This window comes from Notothenia rossii, assembly GCF_949606895.1.
Source record: "Notothenia rossii genome assembly, chromosome: 7".
Taxonomy (NCBI): Eukaryota; Metazoa; Chordata; class Actinopteri; order Perciformes; family Nototheniidae; genus Notothenia; species Notothenia rossii.
Genome location: NC_136905.1, coordinates 76,654,409 through 76,670,775, shown reverse-complemented (window position 1 = coordinate 76,670,775; position 16,367 = coordinate 76,654,409). Strand labels below are relative to the sequence as shown.

General features: G+C 40.6%; 1 protein-coding gene across 2 annotated transcripts; it reads right to left on the bottom strand.

The window, feature by feature from the left end:
* Window positions 1–890: 890 nt before the first annotated feature.
* On the bottom strand, window positions 891–14,775 carry LOC307046601 (exocyst complex component 3-like). Of its 2 annotated transcripts, XM_079693047.1 has the most exons (13): window positions 13,816–14,775; window positions 9,045–9,895; window positions 7,624–7,810; window positions 5,798–6,263; window positions 5,233–5,350; window positions 4,536–4,625; window positions 4,208–4,308; window positions 4,018–4,119; window positions 3,292–3,412; window positions 3,077–3,184; window positions 2,530–2,685; window positions 2,307–2,428; window positions 891–2,159 (listed from the first exon to the last, which is right to left on the bottom strand). In XM_079693047.1, exons 3-13 carry the CDS (start codon window positions 7,763–7,765, stop codon window positions 2,012–2,014), a joined length of 1,674 nt encoding a protein of 557 aa, XP_079549173.1. In that variant the 5' UTR covers window positions 7,766–7,810; window positions 9,045–9,895; window positions 13,816–14,775; the 3' UTR covers window positions 891–2,011. The 2 variants fall into 2 exon arrangements, with proteins under 2 accessions (XP_079549173.1, XP_079549174.1); XM_079693048.1 differs by lacking the exons at window positions 9,045–9,895; window positions 13,816–14,775 and having other exon boundaries at window positions 7,624–8,310.
* Between the last annotated feature and the right edge of the window lie 1,592 nt (window positions 14,776–16,367).

Genomic DNA, 16,367 nt, shown 5'->3' with positions numbered 1-16,367 from the left:
TCACCCAGTTTAGATAAAGATACACAAACATGATAATTTCAAATAAAAAAAAACTGAATTCAATACAAAGATTTATATTTGTTTCAAAACATAACAGTCCTGTAAGTCACTAAGAGACTAGAAAAGCTACGTGGAACTAAATAACTGCATAGAATTAAAAGAAAACCGTATTTCCCGGTCTAGGATCACCTGGAAAAAGTTTTTTTACTGACAGTTTTAGACACTAAGTCAAACATGGACACTGTTTTTGTGTTCAGTAACCAGGACCACTGCCAAAGTGTCTCATCAGCCTTGATAATACGTTTTTGGAGATTCATTTTGATAAGGACAGCGCATTGGGGCCCTTAAAGTTCAAGAATGTAATCAATTAGAAAGATTAGACATTTTATTTTAGAAAACATGAATGTGTTTCAGTACTCTTTAGATCCCTACATCGATCAATAAAGCCAATGCTCTGACAAAAGGGAAAACTATTTGGTTTCTAAGGCAGTCGCAGGACTTCAAAAAGTTGGTCCAATCATTTTATTTGGCCTACAAAATATGAATATAAAATACAATATAGCCAATCAAATCATTGGGCTTTTGTATTTGAGGGTGCAGGTAATGGCCACTTTTTGGACAAGAGTTTTGAGCAGTTTAAGGAATTTATTTTAGATGTGAAGAGTCAAAAAGATTCATGCCTGTTTCTCTAAAATCATATGACTCCTCACATTTATCTTTTGACCCATTGAAGCGTCCCACCCCCATAACAATTTCTCCTAAAGTCAAATGTTTGTACATTGATGTTAGTCTCCATCTAGTGATGATAAAATGAACACACAACCAACATATTTTCCTTTTATTTTTATTTCATTCTTTTTAATATTTTTTCTACATCAAAAATACCCACAAAAAGCGTCCGGTAACGTTACTGAAATCAACATAAATCTTACTTTGTAATAAATCCTTCTATTAGATTTGTATTTAATTTATTAAACATTGTTTGATTGTCCCTGTAACCCAAGGCTCCTAAACAAAAACATCACCACAAGATTACAGTACATAAAATTGTAGTGTGACAATTCAACTCACATTGAAGCTGAAAATAAGATACAGGAATAAAGAGACAAAACAATATTGTACAACTCACACAAAAATAGTTGCGTGGAATGCAATATTAAAACAATAAGCAGGCAGAAATAAGAATAACCAACATCTGTACCCTGATTGTAAAAGCATTAAAAAGAAAATAGTAGCAAAAAACGTTTGAGAATAGATTTGACAGTTCAAGTGTAAATCAGAATGGTTTGAGTAGTTAAAGCAAAATACATTTTTAACAATAACGTTTGTTAAATATAAATATGTTCATATAAATAAATAATTTAATATTTAATAAATAATAATAAAATATGAACATGATAACGGAGGGCCAGCATATTATTTTGTTCTTTGACATTACGTTTATGGAAATAAAAGGACATAGACAAAAAATGTTCCTTTTCATAAAGTATGAAACACAATTTAACTGTTCCACATAAATATTTGAAATATCTTAAATCGTAAACAATAATAACAATCTATAAACCCATCAGTTTTAAAGCAGCTACAAAGAAGGTTCATTTTGTAGTGATTTGGGTGCCCCTGTGGACAGAAGCGGTAGTGTTTTCAGTGATTTTTATTCTGGCAAGCCGATGCATTTTCTTTTTTTACAATGATGTCAAATAACGTCTTGCAATGTATTTCGTGAACAAACAAAAATGTGAATCGTGCGTGCGCTGTACAACTGTCCCTATATTTATTTTATGGATCGTTGATCAATTCTTCCCTTCTTGTCCTTCCTCATTCGGCTTCATCATCAGCCATAATTGCATCATATATTGTAAACAAAATCACTAAAAATCTCACCTAACTTTCTTACAACCCACTGCCAAAGGTGACATGTTTCGAGAAGGGTGCCCAGGAAGGTTTTTGAACACTCAGCCCTGTCATCTTTGCTTGTTTCGGTCGATCCTCTTGTAGAACAGCACATCCTTCACCAATAACAACACAAGAACCAGGAAAAAGATCCTGCTCTGGGTTGATAGTTGGAGAGGTCCTTCAGGATGTCCTCCAGCTCCATAATCTTCCGTTTAGAAAGGCCTTTCCATCGCAGCAGGGCGGGCAGGATCTCCATGAACTCGCTGTGAATTAAAATAGTTTTTTTAGCATGAAATATATTTTTTTTAAATAACAAAGTACTCATGGATGGCCCATTTCAGAATAAATTCAAAAGCTACATTATTGGACAGCTTAAGAAAGATATGTGTGAAAACGTTTGAAAGATTTACCTCCACGTGTGATATTTGTGATGCATACTAGCCACTGTGAGCTTTACAGCATCAAAGCTTTCACACTCGTCCAGTTCTCTGACACTGAGCAGCATGAGGTGCCACTGTTCCACACCAGGAGCCTAAAACAAAACATCACAGGTCAGGCTCTACGCGGTAACCAGAGCAGATGTGATCCTGCTGCTGGTGAATGAACTTCATTATGACAGAAAAGAGTACTTACCAGCTTTGAAAAGGTTTCCTGGAGCATTTCAGCATCTTGACTGACTGTTCGGCCAACATCAGGACTCCAGCACCTCAACAGTTTGTTCTTACTTCTCTGGATAAAATGCTTGAGGTAAAGGTAGGTGACGAGCTTGTAGGCCTCTTGCACCACTCTCTGAGAAACACAAAGAAGAACCAAAGCATTAAGATACACATATGAGGAAACAAAAGCCTGCATAACTTCATCTTTTTTATGATTCATTCATAGATCAACGACAATAGGTTTTACACATTTTCCTCAGCAAATATCTCTATTTAAATCCAAAGTGAAGACTTATGCCAAAGTCTTAATTGGTATTATATCAAGGGAAATGGGAAAAAATGAGCTAAATATTGATATTTCACATAATGGACGTAGCACCTTTAAATTAGACAGAAATTATGAATAAGTGTTCATAGAAATAAATCTTCTTTAATTAAAAACAAACACTCTTAAGGAAATAGGAAGCTTTTGTCATTGTCAATGCAAATTCAACAATAAAGATTTGGGGGGATTCAAGACGTACCATTTGGACGCCCTGGAAGCCCTGCAGCTCTGAGAAAAGATGCTTCAAGTCCAGGATCAAGAGGAAAAAGTCCTTGTTCTCCGATTTGAAGTATTTCTTTAGGTACCTCTGTGATTTAAGAAAAATATAAACATTAGTTCGATATATGCATAAATCATAATCAACTTTTAAACGTGTAAGAAAACATTATATTAGTGATTAAGTTGAATAGCTACCTCTGCCATGTCAGCTGTGATTTCGTTCAGGACTTTCAAAGCAAAAGTCTCCATTTTGTCAAGTACAGCCAGGGTTTCATTGAGAAGGGATGTTTTGATCTCCGTTGTCTCTATGTACTGCCTGAGAGGAAAAATCAGAGGAAAAATAAGTTAACTTCCTGGAAATGGTGACATTACTATGTAACACTCGCGCTTCTATTGGATAGCACTTCAACACATTGTACGTGATATCTCTAAGCGGTTGACCAATAAATAAAAAGCTGACCAGCTAACCAATCAGAGCAGACTGGGCTCTGGTTTCAGAGAGAGGGTGAAAAGAAGTGCTGCAGCACAGGCAGTCTGAGAGAAATAAAGAGTTTTCTGAACATTAAATAGAATAGATAGAATTAGGAGGTATGAAACCCTCTTTTAATTGTCACACATGCAGAGCACAGAGTGACATTTGGCCTCTGCATTTAACCCATCCTAGGTACTCTAGTATCCTAGGATAGTAGCGCCCGGGGAGTCAGGTGCTTTGCTCAAGGGCACCATGGCAGGGCAGGAGGTGAACTGGGACCTCTCCAAGTAGCAGTCCACACTCCACATTTTAGGTCTGGTCGGGGACTTGAACCGGCGACCCTACAGCTCCCAGTCCAAGCCCCTACTGACTGAGCCACTGCCGGACCGCACAGAGACATGTCAAAAGATTATGAAACCTAAAAATGAGCAGAATAGGTCCCCTCTTACTTTATTTCTTTGCAGTTGTTCAAAGTCTTGAATAAATCTTTGATTTCTGGTTTGTCCACTTTTGCTTTTTTTTCAAGAATCTCAGTCTGCTCATTGGTGTACCTACAAAGCAAAGAAAAAGCAATTGTGATTATTCATGCTTTAGGTACTGGTGTTAATATGTGTAAATAAATCAGTAAATTATTCTCACTGTGTCAGAAAATTCAGCAGCTCTTGGAAACAGACATCCTGCACGCAGCCAGATAGTTTTTGGCTGATTTGTCGCCCCGCCTCGATCATGGCATCAATGCACTGAAAGAGAAACAACAACATTTTTCAGCACATACATTGGAAATCAAATAAAAAAATCAAATAATGCAATTCACTATTTAATTATCACATTTTATAGTTACAACTAGATAGATATTTCAAATAATTTACTGAAAAAGAGAGTATATAGGAAGATATACTTTATTAATAGACACATATATGCACACTAGTCCTTTTATAACTCTCATCGTAAACCATAGACTTTGTACCTGGATCGTGTCCACGTACAGGTCATCTCTGACAGTTTCTTTGTCTCTCTCATTCTGCAGGATTTTCTCCAGGAACACTTTGACCTCGTTCTGTGCAACAATAGAATGACAGAATACACATCAGAAGTGTTCAGCAGTGTGGTTGTAGTGACACTAAGTAACGGATAAATGAATGCATAATTCATACATTTGCTGTCATGATCCTGGTTTTGTTCATGGTTTTATTTTTAAATGAATTTCCTCCTGTCTTGTCTTGTTTTACTTCCTGTCTATGTATTTTCCCGCCTGTTTGATTCTATTCACCTGCTACCCTTTGTGTTTTTGCATGCCCCCTCCTCTCAGCTGTTTGTTGTCTCAGTGATTAGTCCTATGGGTATACAGTATAAGCATCTTCCCCTGTGATCTCTGGTGGTTCACTCTCTTTGATCCCGTCTTCCCTCAATCAGTCCTGCCTGATTTCCCTGTGTTATCCTTGTTCCTCGTGTCTCTCTGGTATCTACTTGTTCAGTTTTTTTTTGTTTTTTGTAGGTTTGTTTGACCTTGCCTAGGCCCCCGGTTTTTGTGTTAAACTGTTTGTGTTATCAGCTTCATTTATTTTAAAGCTCACTTTTTGTTCATACCTGCCTCAGTCTTTTTAACTGCATTTGGCTGCAAACTATAGCCAAACATGGACATTTACAAAATTCAGTATTCTTACCTCCACATTTTCAAGCAGTATGTCCTTGGCTTTTCCCACCCACTCTGTGAACAGCAGGAGGTCGACCTTTTTAATGGGATCCACTTCTCGAAGTTCAGGATGACAGAGCATCTCCGGGCTGGGAAAGTAAAACAATGACATCAGAACTAAGCACAGAAATATTTAATTAATAATTAACCATGATTCAGAAAATATTTTTAGGGTACTTCAGAAAAAGAATACAAAGACAATTCTTAAAATCTGCAATTTGTCTCTATGACCATTAAGGGTCAATAAGGGTAGGGTTGCTTATGTGATGCATTTGGATCAAAACAGACATCAATGATGGCATGTGGTCAATGTCATGAACACGTGGATCAGTGTCTATGGGTTTAAGCATCAAATGTACTTGGTTAGGTTAAAAAGTAAAGGCCTGGTACGCCTTCAAGTTGAGGTATTCATAATGTTTCAGGGTCTTGATAGGATAGGTTTAAAAATTTTCAATTTTTCAATTTGCAAGGATGGATCCATCTCATTGCCACAAAACAAATAGATATCCAAAGGCTTAAAATGTAGAGAAAGATACCTCAGATACGTATGTAGGACCCATTTCATCAACCCAAAGGAGTTCTTGGACGATCGGACGTTCTGCAGCAGATCATTGAGGCGAGTAAACATCTCACGATGGTAGCAGTCAATCAGACTTCCCATCAGCCCCATACGTGTCAGAGGGGAACCCAGCCTCACAAACTCTGTAATAACCATCTTCTGCACATTCTCCAGGTACTGATGGAGGTTCTGGTCCACATCTGGAGGAAGCTTTGGGAAGTGTTGGTCCACAGATCTTTGTACGAGGCAGAGATGCTGCTGCTTTGCATTGAGCTGACTGTGTTTTGAGCAACAAGATCCATCCTCAAGCGGCACCTGAAGAAGTCCAGCGAGCTTCTCAGGTGTGATCTGTTCCTCACTCTGCAGGCGTAGTTCTTTGTGGATTTCCAGGGTATTCTGAACCAAAGCGTTTTCATACTTGGTACATGGTGCCTGTTTAAATCCTGTGAAAAAAGATTGAAATGAAGGTCAAAACACTGTAAATGAGAGTTTTTTAAAACTGTTTCAGAGGAGGCTTGGTGAAAAGAAGTGAGGAAATATTACATTTGTTTAAATATCACAAAAAAGGCTTTATTGTGAGATTTGGTTGATGAAATAGTTCAGTGATGCAGTTGTGGGAGAGAAACTCCCTCTGGAGGGAACACAGGGATTTTAGCCTTTGCAGACCATTTACATGCACAAAAACCTATAACAAACTCCAGGAAAGGGAAAACCCCAAAAGGTATAATAGGGCCCCTTTATTGTTTATTGTAAAGTTTATTGTATATTTTCAGTTATAAATATATTCTACTGCAGACACTGCCCTTAAATGTAAATTGTAAATCTTTCTCTGATTGTCCTTCTAGCCCCATAATCAGGCCAACAATTCACCTCAAGTTATTTTGTTTATAATACCTGCAAAATAGTCTGAGATAGCTACTCAGCATTTATTAGCAATTACTAATAAAACGTCCAAGCAGAATAACTGGTTAGCTATATCTAAATATAGATATAGGTGTGAGTTAGACTTCAACCTGCTGCAATAACTCTCTATGTGGGACTCTCCTCAAGTGTAACTAACGTCACGTATTTGTCTAGGTTTACAGGGGAATTCCAGCCTGCCTGATATGTACACCAGTGGCAGCAACAGTTTGATCAACTCTGATTTAAACCCTGGTAATACAGTCTTCCATGAAACTGCTCCAACACTTTGATTTGCCTCCACTTATATACTGCTGTTAACCATTTTTACTGTTAGTATATCCTTTTTAAAAAAAAAATCTAAACACACTTAAATATAGATTTATTTGTTTATTTACTTAATTACTGTAGGGAAAAAGCCAATTTCAGTTACTGTACTTGAATGTTTCCATTGTGTGCTACTTTATACTGAAGTGCATTTTGACTCCACTTTTTACAATAATTTTTTTTATCGCTTTAGTTACTTTAAACATTCAGATTTTGATCATGATGTATGTTCAATTAAGTTAGCCAGCTGTTTAAAAGGAAAAAGAGCTCCACCTTTAAGTGAAGATCCCTATTTATATGCCAATAAGTACTTTTAACGCTTTAAGTATTTGTTGCTTGTACTTGTACTTAAGATTAAGCATGCAACACTTTTCATAACTCAGTTTTCAGTTGTCACACATAAGAAAATAGTACTTAAAATAGTACTTAAAATAATACTAAATCAACATGGCCTTTTTTTCAAGCTGTAGCAAAGCAAATATAATACCAAGACAGACAATAGTAGAAGATGTTATTTATAGTCTACATATAAAATAAGATCACTTGTGCAAGCTCATGATCCAAAAAGAGTCTTACCATCTTGTATGTCGTTGTTATTCTCCATTAAAGGCTGCGTGCTTTCTCTCCTGAAAGCTTTTTTCTTCACAACGAATGCCTTGAATTTATTCATCTCGAGTTTCAATGAGTTTGCACAGGTTGTGCCTCCGCGCTGTGACATCGAAGTTTATGAAGTTCCTCCTCAGTGCCGAGCCTTTTTCTCAGTCTGCAGCTCCCGGGTTATTTTTATAAAGGAGAGAAAGGAGTTGGGTTTTCCCCATACAGTCAATGGTTTCCCTCACCACATCCAGCGCACTTTCCCTTTCACTTTCCCCTTAACTGTAACTTAATCATTTATGTATAAAAGTTCATAAAAGTGGTTATTAATAATTATAATAATAATAGCCACTTTTATATTGGTTATTTTATAATGATATAATGATTTATTATAGCCTATTGTGATTATAATAGATGTCAAATATGTTGATTGTTGACCTTAAAAACAATCGTTTACAAAACAGCATTCTCTGGTTTAATTTTTTTTTGGAAACATTTGAAAGTAATCAACTCAACAAAATATTTATCATTGATGCTCGTACCTAAACATTTACTGTAGTTTTGAAAATGTTACATAAAATACCTTTTTAAAGGTGTAAGTAAGGTCAGCTTTGTCTTGTACACACCAACTTGAACAACATACCAAACATGTGTTTACAGTTACATTTAAGCATGATGAAACACTTTCATATTTCACAAAAGATGAAGTATCAAATATGCATGACGTGCATCGTGCTGAGTCATAAACACATTTGCAACTTCACTTGTAGATAGCTTTCTCATACTAGCACACTGTTCTGAAAATGAAAGGCATCCAAAGATAAATCAATGTGTGTGTGTGTGTGTGTGTGTGCGTGCGTGCGTGCGTGCGTGCGTGTGTGTGTGTGTGTGTGGGTGTGCCACACAATTCCCCCTTAAGAGAAAGCCGTTAAAGATGAATTATCTGGGATTATTTCCAATATCTCTCACACACACACACACACACACACACACACACACACACACACACACACACACACACACACACACACACACACACACACACACACACACACACACACACACACACACACACACACACACACACACACACACACACACACACACACACACACAGAGCACAGAGAGCAAATCCATTATCCAAGATCAGGAGAGCCGGTTCTATCTCACACAGGCTCCACCCTCTACTGGACTCTATGGATACTACTCTCATCAATGATACGCGAGCGTTCACACACTGAAGTTGTAAACGTAGCCGGCCAATCAGGGCCACTCTACCTGAATGCGCGTGCAAGCTCACAGTATATAAGGCAGCTACACCTCCTGACTGTCATCCTTTTCTCTTCAGCGAGCGGGATAACACCTGAGAAAAGCATTTGAAACAAGTACAAAAAGTATCGTACCTCCAGGCAAGCGAATGGAGTCGCCACTGCAGGAAACCCGGTCCTGTCCCTAATGCCCGGCTTAATAGGGGGCGCCAATCCCCACCAGCTCGGTGTCGAGTGCCTGGGACCAGACCACAAAAAAATTAATATCCTGGTCCACGGTGTGCTTGCCGTCTGATGTCCCTGGCCACAGTGGTATCACGCCGTGTAGCACTTTCCAAAAAAGACCGTGATGATCTCCCGGGAGCCCCCGTGTGTACGGAAGGGCTCTTGGGATCGATTTCCTCGGTCACGTGGATGAGGATGAGTCGCAGTTCAGCCGATAAATATGCTGCTTCTTGCTCATCCTCAAAGGGGAGAATGCAGCGCCATTGAGAGAACACTGTCCCACACTCACCGCCTCCGCTGTAACTCCGGTAGGGGAAGCAGCAGGTGGGCGCGCGCGCACGTGCGTGTAATAAACCGCAAAAATTGCTGTCAAAGCACTGTGCGGGTTCAGGGACACAATAGCCGGAGTGTTGTTGTCAGAAAACACACATCGCCTGGTATGATAGCTGTTGAGGTATAACATATGATGATGAAGGCCTACCCTTCAAAGTTTCAAGATGGTGCCAGTGCATGTGGCTTGCCGTCTGTCGCTCGCAACCTGGTTTATGTTTATACTGTTTATGTCACTTGTCACTGATACTGTAAACTCCCTACTGGCGTGTGATCGTCAAACACTCCTGGATATTCGCCTCTCTGCCAAGAATCTGTGGGAGTTTGATCATTGTGATCAGAAAACTTTCTGTCCCCCGTTCCTGTCTGGGATACCTGCTCACCTATACCGGGCTCCGCCTGAACCTTCTCGTGGGAAGCACCGCAGGCGCCTGGGCACAGGGGCGCCGGAAGCAGGGGGGCCAAGGGGCCATTGGCCCCCCCACTTTTATGGATCAATTCAAAAATATACGTGTATTTGTGTAAAAAAATATTTTTCCGGGGTTCGAGTTTTTTGTTTGATTTTAAATAAGCAAAGTCTTGGCTTTCAGAATATGAAACTTTTATTTCCAAAAACAAACGATAAATACAGTTTTGAAGCTTGTAAAGGGAAGAAGACAGGCACCTCGCTCTCACTCGGCTCCCCCTCAGCGCAGCAGCAGCAGCAGCAGCTCCCCTCCCCCTCCCTCTCACTGAAATTATTAATGTAAACCGTATAGTAATCTAGATAACACGGCAGGGTCCGTGACAGTTTCATCTGATTTCAAATAAACAAAGTCTTGGCTTTCAGAATATTAAACTTGTTTCGGCAAATCCAGATGATAAATACAACTTTGAAAGCTTGTAACGGCATAATTACAAGAGGAGAACGGAGTAATTTAACGTCACAGGGCATAACAACAGCCGGTGTTTCTCGTCTGTGTGTTTAACACAGACACACTTGCGAGTTTACCCCAGACAAGTAATCCAAACGAAAATATTTTCCCTCCATAGCTACTCTGGTCATTTGCCCCGCTAATAATCAATCAGATCGATGGATTCCAGAGAAGAGGAAACTTTGAACGTCTTTTTCTCAAAATTATGACTCGGTGGCAATCATTATATAATGTGACATTTTGCTTAATATTTGGAGTACAACAACAATCCTGATATCATTAGAAAGCTAGGAATCTCCTCTTTCCAACAGTGTATACAACTCAAAATGTGTCTTTGGGTCAATGCGAGCAGTTCAAATATTGCACTAGGTAAAATAAAGCAGGCAAACATAACAGGAAGAATATGTACATTTTAATCCAATCAAAGAGGACATTGTCACACCATTCAAATGTATCAAGTAGCCTACATTACAACCAATAAAAAAGCTGAGATTTGTTTATTTGTTACGTTGTTCTGTGTGTGGCAGCCGTTAACCTAGAAAGATAAACTTAGCTCGCAAACATGTCAGAAGAACCAGCGCATAAGAAAATGAAATAAAGTCAAACTAAACTTAAATTCAACCACTTCAATGTCACATCCCTGACATCCACCACAACTCCGGAGCCTGGACCTTCAACTATAGAACCAGCGCAGCCAGATAAACCCAAAAGCAGCAGCTCTGCGGCCGCAGAGACTGTCAAAACCGCAGGCCTCGTTGAACCGAAACAGGCTGGTTCCGACTGCGTGGAGGCTTGTTGTCGCGACATCGAGACGGGTAAAGCTGCACAGCTAATTGTTGATAAAAAGGAGACCGCTAGATCGTTTGGACAAAGAGAAAGGTACTTTAATGCAGAATGGTACAAAAACCGAGAGTGGCTAATTCTTTGTAAAACCACTAAACGGGCCTTCTGTGAAATTTGCAGATTTGCTGCTGTCAAACGGCTGGTAACTTTCTCAAAATGTGGAGATGACAGTTTTGTAAATACCGGATGTAATAACTGGAAAAAGTGCCCAAGCCTCCTGGACAGCCACGAAAAGTCCAATGTTCACAGAGAGTGTGTTCAAAAAAAGTGTGCTTTCTTCAGTCAAACACCAGTCAACATCCAGCTTGTCCAACAGGAGCGTATTGAGCAGGAAAAAAGAAGAGATGGGATGATGGAGCAGCTGCGCTGTCTGCAGTTTCTAACCCGTGATGAGGATAAGGAGAGCAATTTCAAAAGGCTAGTAGAACTCGTAGCTGATAAAAACCCCACTCTGAGAAGCTTTATGCTCACCGGGAAATATGCATCACACGAGACAATCAATGAACTCATAAACCAAATGTATCGGGAATCTCTCACCACTTTATTAACAGAAATTAAAAACAATGCAGAACATTATGCAGTTATTGTGGATGAAACTCGCGATTGCTCCGGGCATGAACAATTGTCTCTGACTGTACGATGGGTATCAGCTGATTATGTTGTCCATGAAGACTTCATAGGAATGTATGACTGTCCTAAGACTGACGCATTATCAATAACGCTTACTATTAAGGACATGTTACTGAGATGCGGCCTGGACATTGGTGACATGAGAGGGCAAACCTACGATGGCGCATCTGTTCTACAGGGACAAATGTCAGGTGTGGCCAAACGTTTTAAAGACATCAATCCCAAAGCAATCTCAATGCACTGCACTAATCACAGCTTAAACCTCATACTCCAGGAAGCTGCTTCAACATGGTACGTGGTGCCTTCAGTTTAGTTCACGACATACATGAGGTCATCAACAACTCACCAAAACGACTTGCCATCTTTAATACCATTAGGGATGCTGCAGCTGCTGCCTCTCCTACTGTCAGTGGCCTCACACCGCTCTGCCCCACTCGCTGGACAGCCAGAGGCAGTGCAATAAAATCCCTGCTTGCGAATTATGAAGCCGTCTACGACACGTTGGATGAAATAATCCGAATGGGGGGGAACACAGAAGCAAGCAAGAAGGCACCAGGGCTGCAGGCATTGATGACTCAATTTAGTGTGTTCTTCGGATTGAAAGTGTGTCTTACACTGTTTTCTTCTGCGGAAGAGGTGGCTCGGGTGCTCCAGTCCAAAGACCTCTCAGCAGAGACAGTTAAGTCAGCAGTGCAGATGCTCCAGACACACTACACAAACCTGAGGTCCACAGAGGCATTCCACAGCATCTTTGAAGAGGCCCAAAGAACGAACATGAGCGACCTGGTCCAGGCCCCGGCTCTTCCTCCAAGGCGGCGCGCTCCACGCCGTTATGATGATGGGGATGCGTCTCATCAGTGGGAAAATCCAGAGGACTACTTCAGGAGCCAGTTTTTTGAGGTAGTTGACCTGCTCACTTCTGAGCTGACTCGCAGGTTTAACCAACCCACTCTGCAAATGCTGATGAGTATGGATCAGGTACTCCTCACAGCAGTAAACAGTCCCCCTGGTTTCGGCAGCATCAACATCCCCCAAAATCTGGTCGACATGTACACAGGTGATATTGACATGGAACGGCTGTCCACCCAGTTGTCACTGTTTCCAGCAGTTTTGCAGGCACACAACAGTAGTTCCGCCGCTGAAAGACCCATCATGCAGGTGATAAAGGTGTCCACAATCACCGACATGCTGGCGGCACAGGGACGAGGCACGCAATCCCTCTTCAGTGAAGTGGATAAACTTCTACGGCTGTATTTGACTGTGCCAATGTCAAATGCAACAGCTGAGCGGAGCTTCTCCAGCCTCCGTCGGTTGAAGACGTTCCTCCGTTCAACAATGTCCGAGCGCCACTTAAATCACCTTCTCTTCCTCCACATCCACAAAGATTTGACCGACGGCCTGGACCTCAAAAAAGTGCTCCGGAGCTTCTGCTTTGCCAGTGAGCGAAGGGAGGTTTACTTCGGCAAAATCTAGGAAGATTGTGTAGATTTAGCCACGTGGAAATGTTCTTTAGCTTTAGCCTAATGTCGGACATTTGTTTGAAGGGTGCTCCGCCTCCACCCTCACCTGTGATTGGACATTTGAGTCATGTGATTTTGATTACATGACATCACAGCTTGTGTTAGGTGTTATTAACCAATAGTTTCATTGGAAGACCTATTTTATTATACAGTTAATATTACGCCCCAGCCAGGCCAGTTCGAGTGGCTCTTCGTCCTTTTCGTAACTGTATTACAACTATTGTTCATCGGTTGAATAAATAATTTATGTCAATTTCTTGAATTTTTTAAATAAGTTTCATGAATTGCATTACCTCCTGTAGCCAGAGAGGCGGAGTGATTACCACTCCGCCCTGGCGGAGGCACTGGCGGACTGATTACCACTGTAGATTTAGCATTTCTTTCACATACACACACACACACTTTTTGGCCCCCCCACTTCTGAAATGAATCCGGCGCCGCTGCCTGGGCATCCGCGGAGGCCAGCTGGTGAAGCTGAAAGCTTGGTTGGCGCTATCCTCGTTCCTTCGGACTGAAAATGGACCGGTTCAATGACTCGCCCTTTCTCTGCGTTTAGTTTACTGGATCCTATCGACCCCTGGCTGGTACCTGTCATCGGCTCTGCTGAGAAAACCCAGCCCCCCCGCCGCTGTCATTCACGCCTAGGCAGACGCGGAATGAATCCTCTGAATCTGCAGCCGCTGGATTGGGCCCCCCGTGCGGCTATTGCTCCGACTTCCACCAAGATGGCACTGGTTAATGCAAGGTCGACAGCAAATAAAACTTTTATCGTTAACGACTTCTTCAACTCCCGTGGATTGGATTTTCTTTGCATGACGGAAACTTGGCTGAACGTGGGTGAGACCAGAGCCTTCTCTGAACTGTTACCGTCTGGATGTAGCTACCTGAATGCCTCGTTCTCTAGTTTTGAACTGAACTCATTGGAATTGGGCCGCTCTGATCCGGTACTGTGTGGAGTGATTTACCGTCCCCCAAAGTACAACAAGGACTTTATCAACGATTTTTCCGATTTCCTGACCGGCATTATACATACATATGACCGGGTTCTTATCTTTGGGGATTTAAAACCTTATTGATGCCTTTAATCTTGTGCAATCTGTTTCTGGCCCCACGCACGAACACGGCCATACTCTTGATCTTGTCCTGTCTTATGGTCTATCAATATGTAATATTGAGATATGCGACCCGATCATCTCCGATATGCAGTGGTGTTTATTTGTAAATCATTTAGTACAATCACACGAATTCTGTGTTTTATATTTAATAATTCTGTGTTCTTTATTTATTGATTGTTCAATACCTGACAAGGCCGGAGAGGAAAAACTTGGGTCGCAGGTTCCTCAACAGTGCATCACAAGACATCTATCAATATTTGTGTATACCGCCACCATTAAACTGTCATATTCTGCACATTTCTTATACTATCTACATACATCTTATATAAGAGTATAAATTATATATAATATAAGTTAAAATAAGTGCTTCAACATAGTTAACATTGCTGGAGGTATACACAAAGTTTTTCATTCATTGCATAACTACACCGTTTGTGTATATAATCAATAAACCTTAGAAAAAATCTTGAAATCTTGAAAGGGATGTGCAAACAGAGTCATTATATACAGTCTTTAATTAACTATGAGTAGAGAATAACGAGTAATGAATATACTTTATAGGGATCCTATTAATATCTAATAATAAAAATAATGAAATTCAATAACATGCTTTAACCACTAGGTGTCCCTTTATATCAGGAGTGCACGTTTATGGTGTAAATACAGCCTATCTACCATTTGGATCAAATATAAAAGTCAGCCGAATTAGTGTTGATACTGTAAGGAGATGTATTGTGTGAAATAAATGTAAGATGTTGTTCAATTGCTGATATATTTATGATCCACGTCACGTTTTCAGCGTTGGCGGCAGTTCCTCATGTTTGTCTAGAAGTCTTCTCATCAAGGCTCTATAAATAGAGAATTACAGCAGATATGTAACATTTAATGCAGCCTAACCGTGTATTACAATGCCGTTATGTGATGACCTCCAAAGAGAAAAGCAAGCACACTCGGAATAAAGTGTTTTCGGTCTGTTTCCGGTATTTGTTTATGACGATGTGATGTGACATGTGAGACTGGAATTGCACAGGGGGAAATAATGTATCTATGGCACCATTTTAGATGCGGATTTTGTTAAACTAATACGTTTGCGCTGTGCACCAACACTATACATTGACGGGGAAGGCGGTAGCAATAAAGATAACACCATTAAGCAGTTACACAACATAACAGAAATAATATCGATAGCAGCGTCCCTAGCAACCACCTTGGTAACAATGAAAACGTTGTATAGACACCATTTCCTGAAGTAATCTTCGCAATAACTAGCAAACTAAAGATCATGTACATCCACTGCACACATAATGTGAAATAACAACTCATATTTCTCGCATCAAATGACATCAAAACGCATTTTAATGGCCAAACTAACTTTAAAATAGGCATTTTACACCGAGAATAAAACGAAGTTCGGCCATGTTTTTTTTTCTGCAGGGAGAAATGTGAAGATCACATGACATAGACGCCAGCCATTGGAATGAATGGTGAAAAAAAACGTTTTTGTAGAAATACTACGTCCTACGTTGTGGACCAACGTAGTTATTACACGTTTTTTTGTGAGACTGCGGTCCAGCCCACACATATGCTCCATGGTGCTACACGCATTGCCCTTACAACTACAATAAGCATGTCAATGTTAATCTACAGCTCCGGCGATCCACTAGCACCGGAGTCTCCACCTGCAGACAACTACAGTAGCGTCACCTTGGATACGAGTCCAAACAACTCACAGACACACAGGCCAGGGCGCTGACAGGGCGCCCTTTGAGCATCAGATCTGACGACGCTGATTGGCTGAAATTATGTTTCGGTGGCATAGTTTACAGATAGCAACAGTCAGCTTGTTGGCTGCTGCTGCTCTGGCTGAGGGCTCCTTTCTAC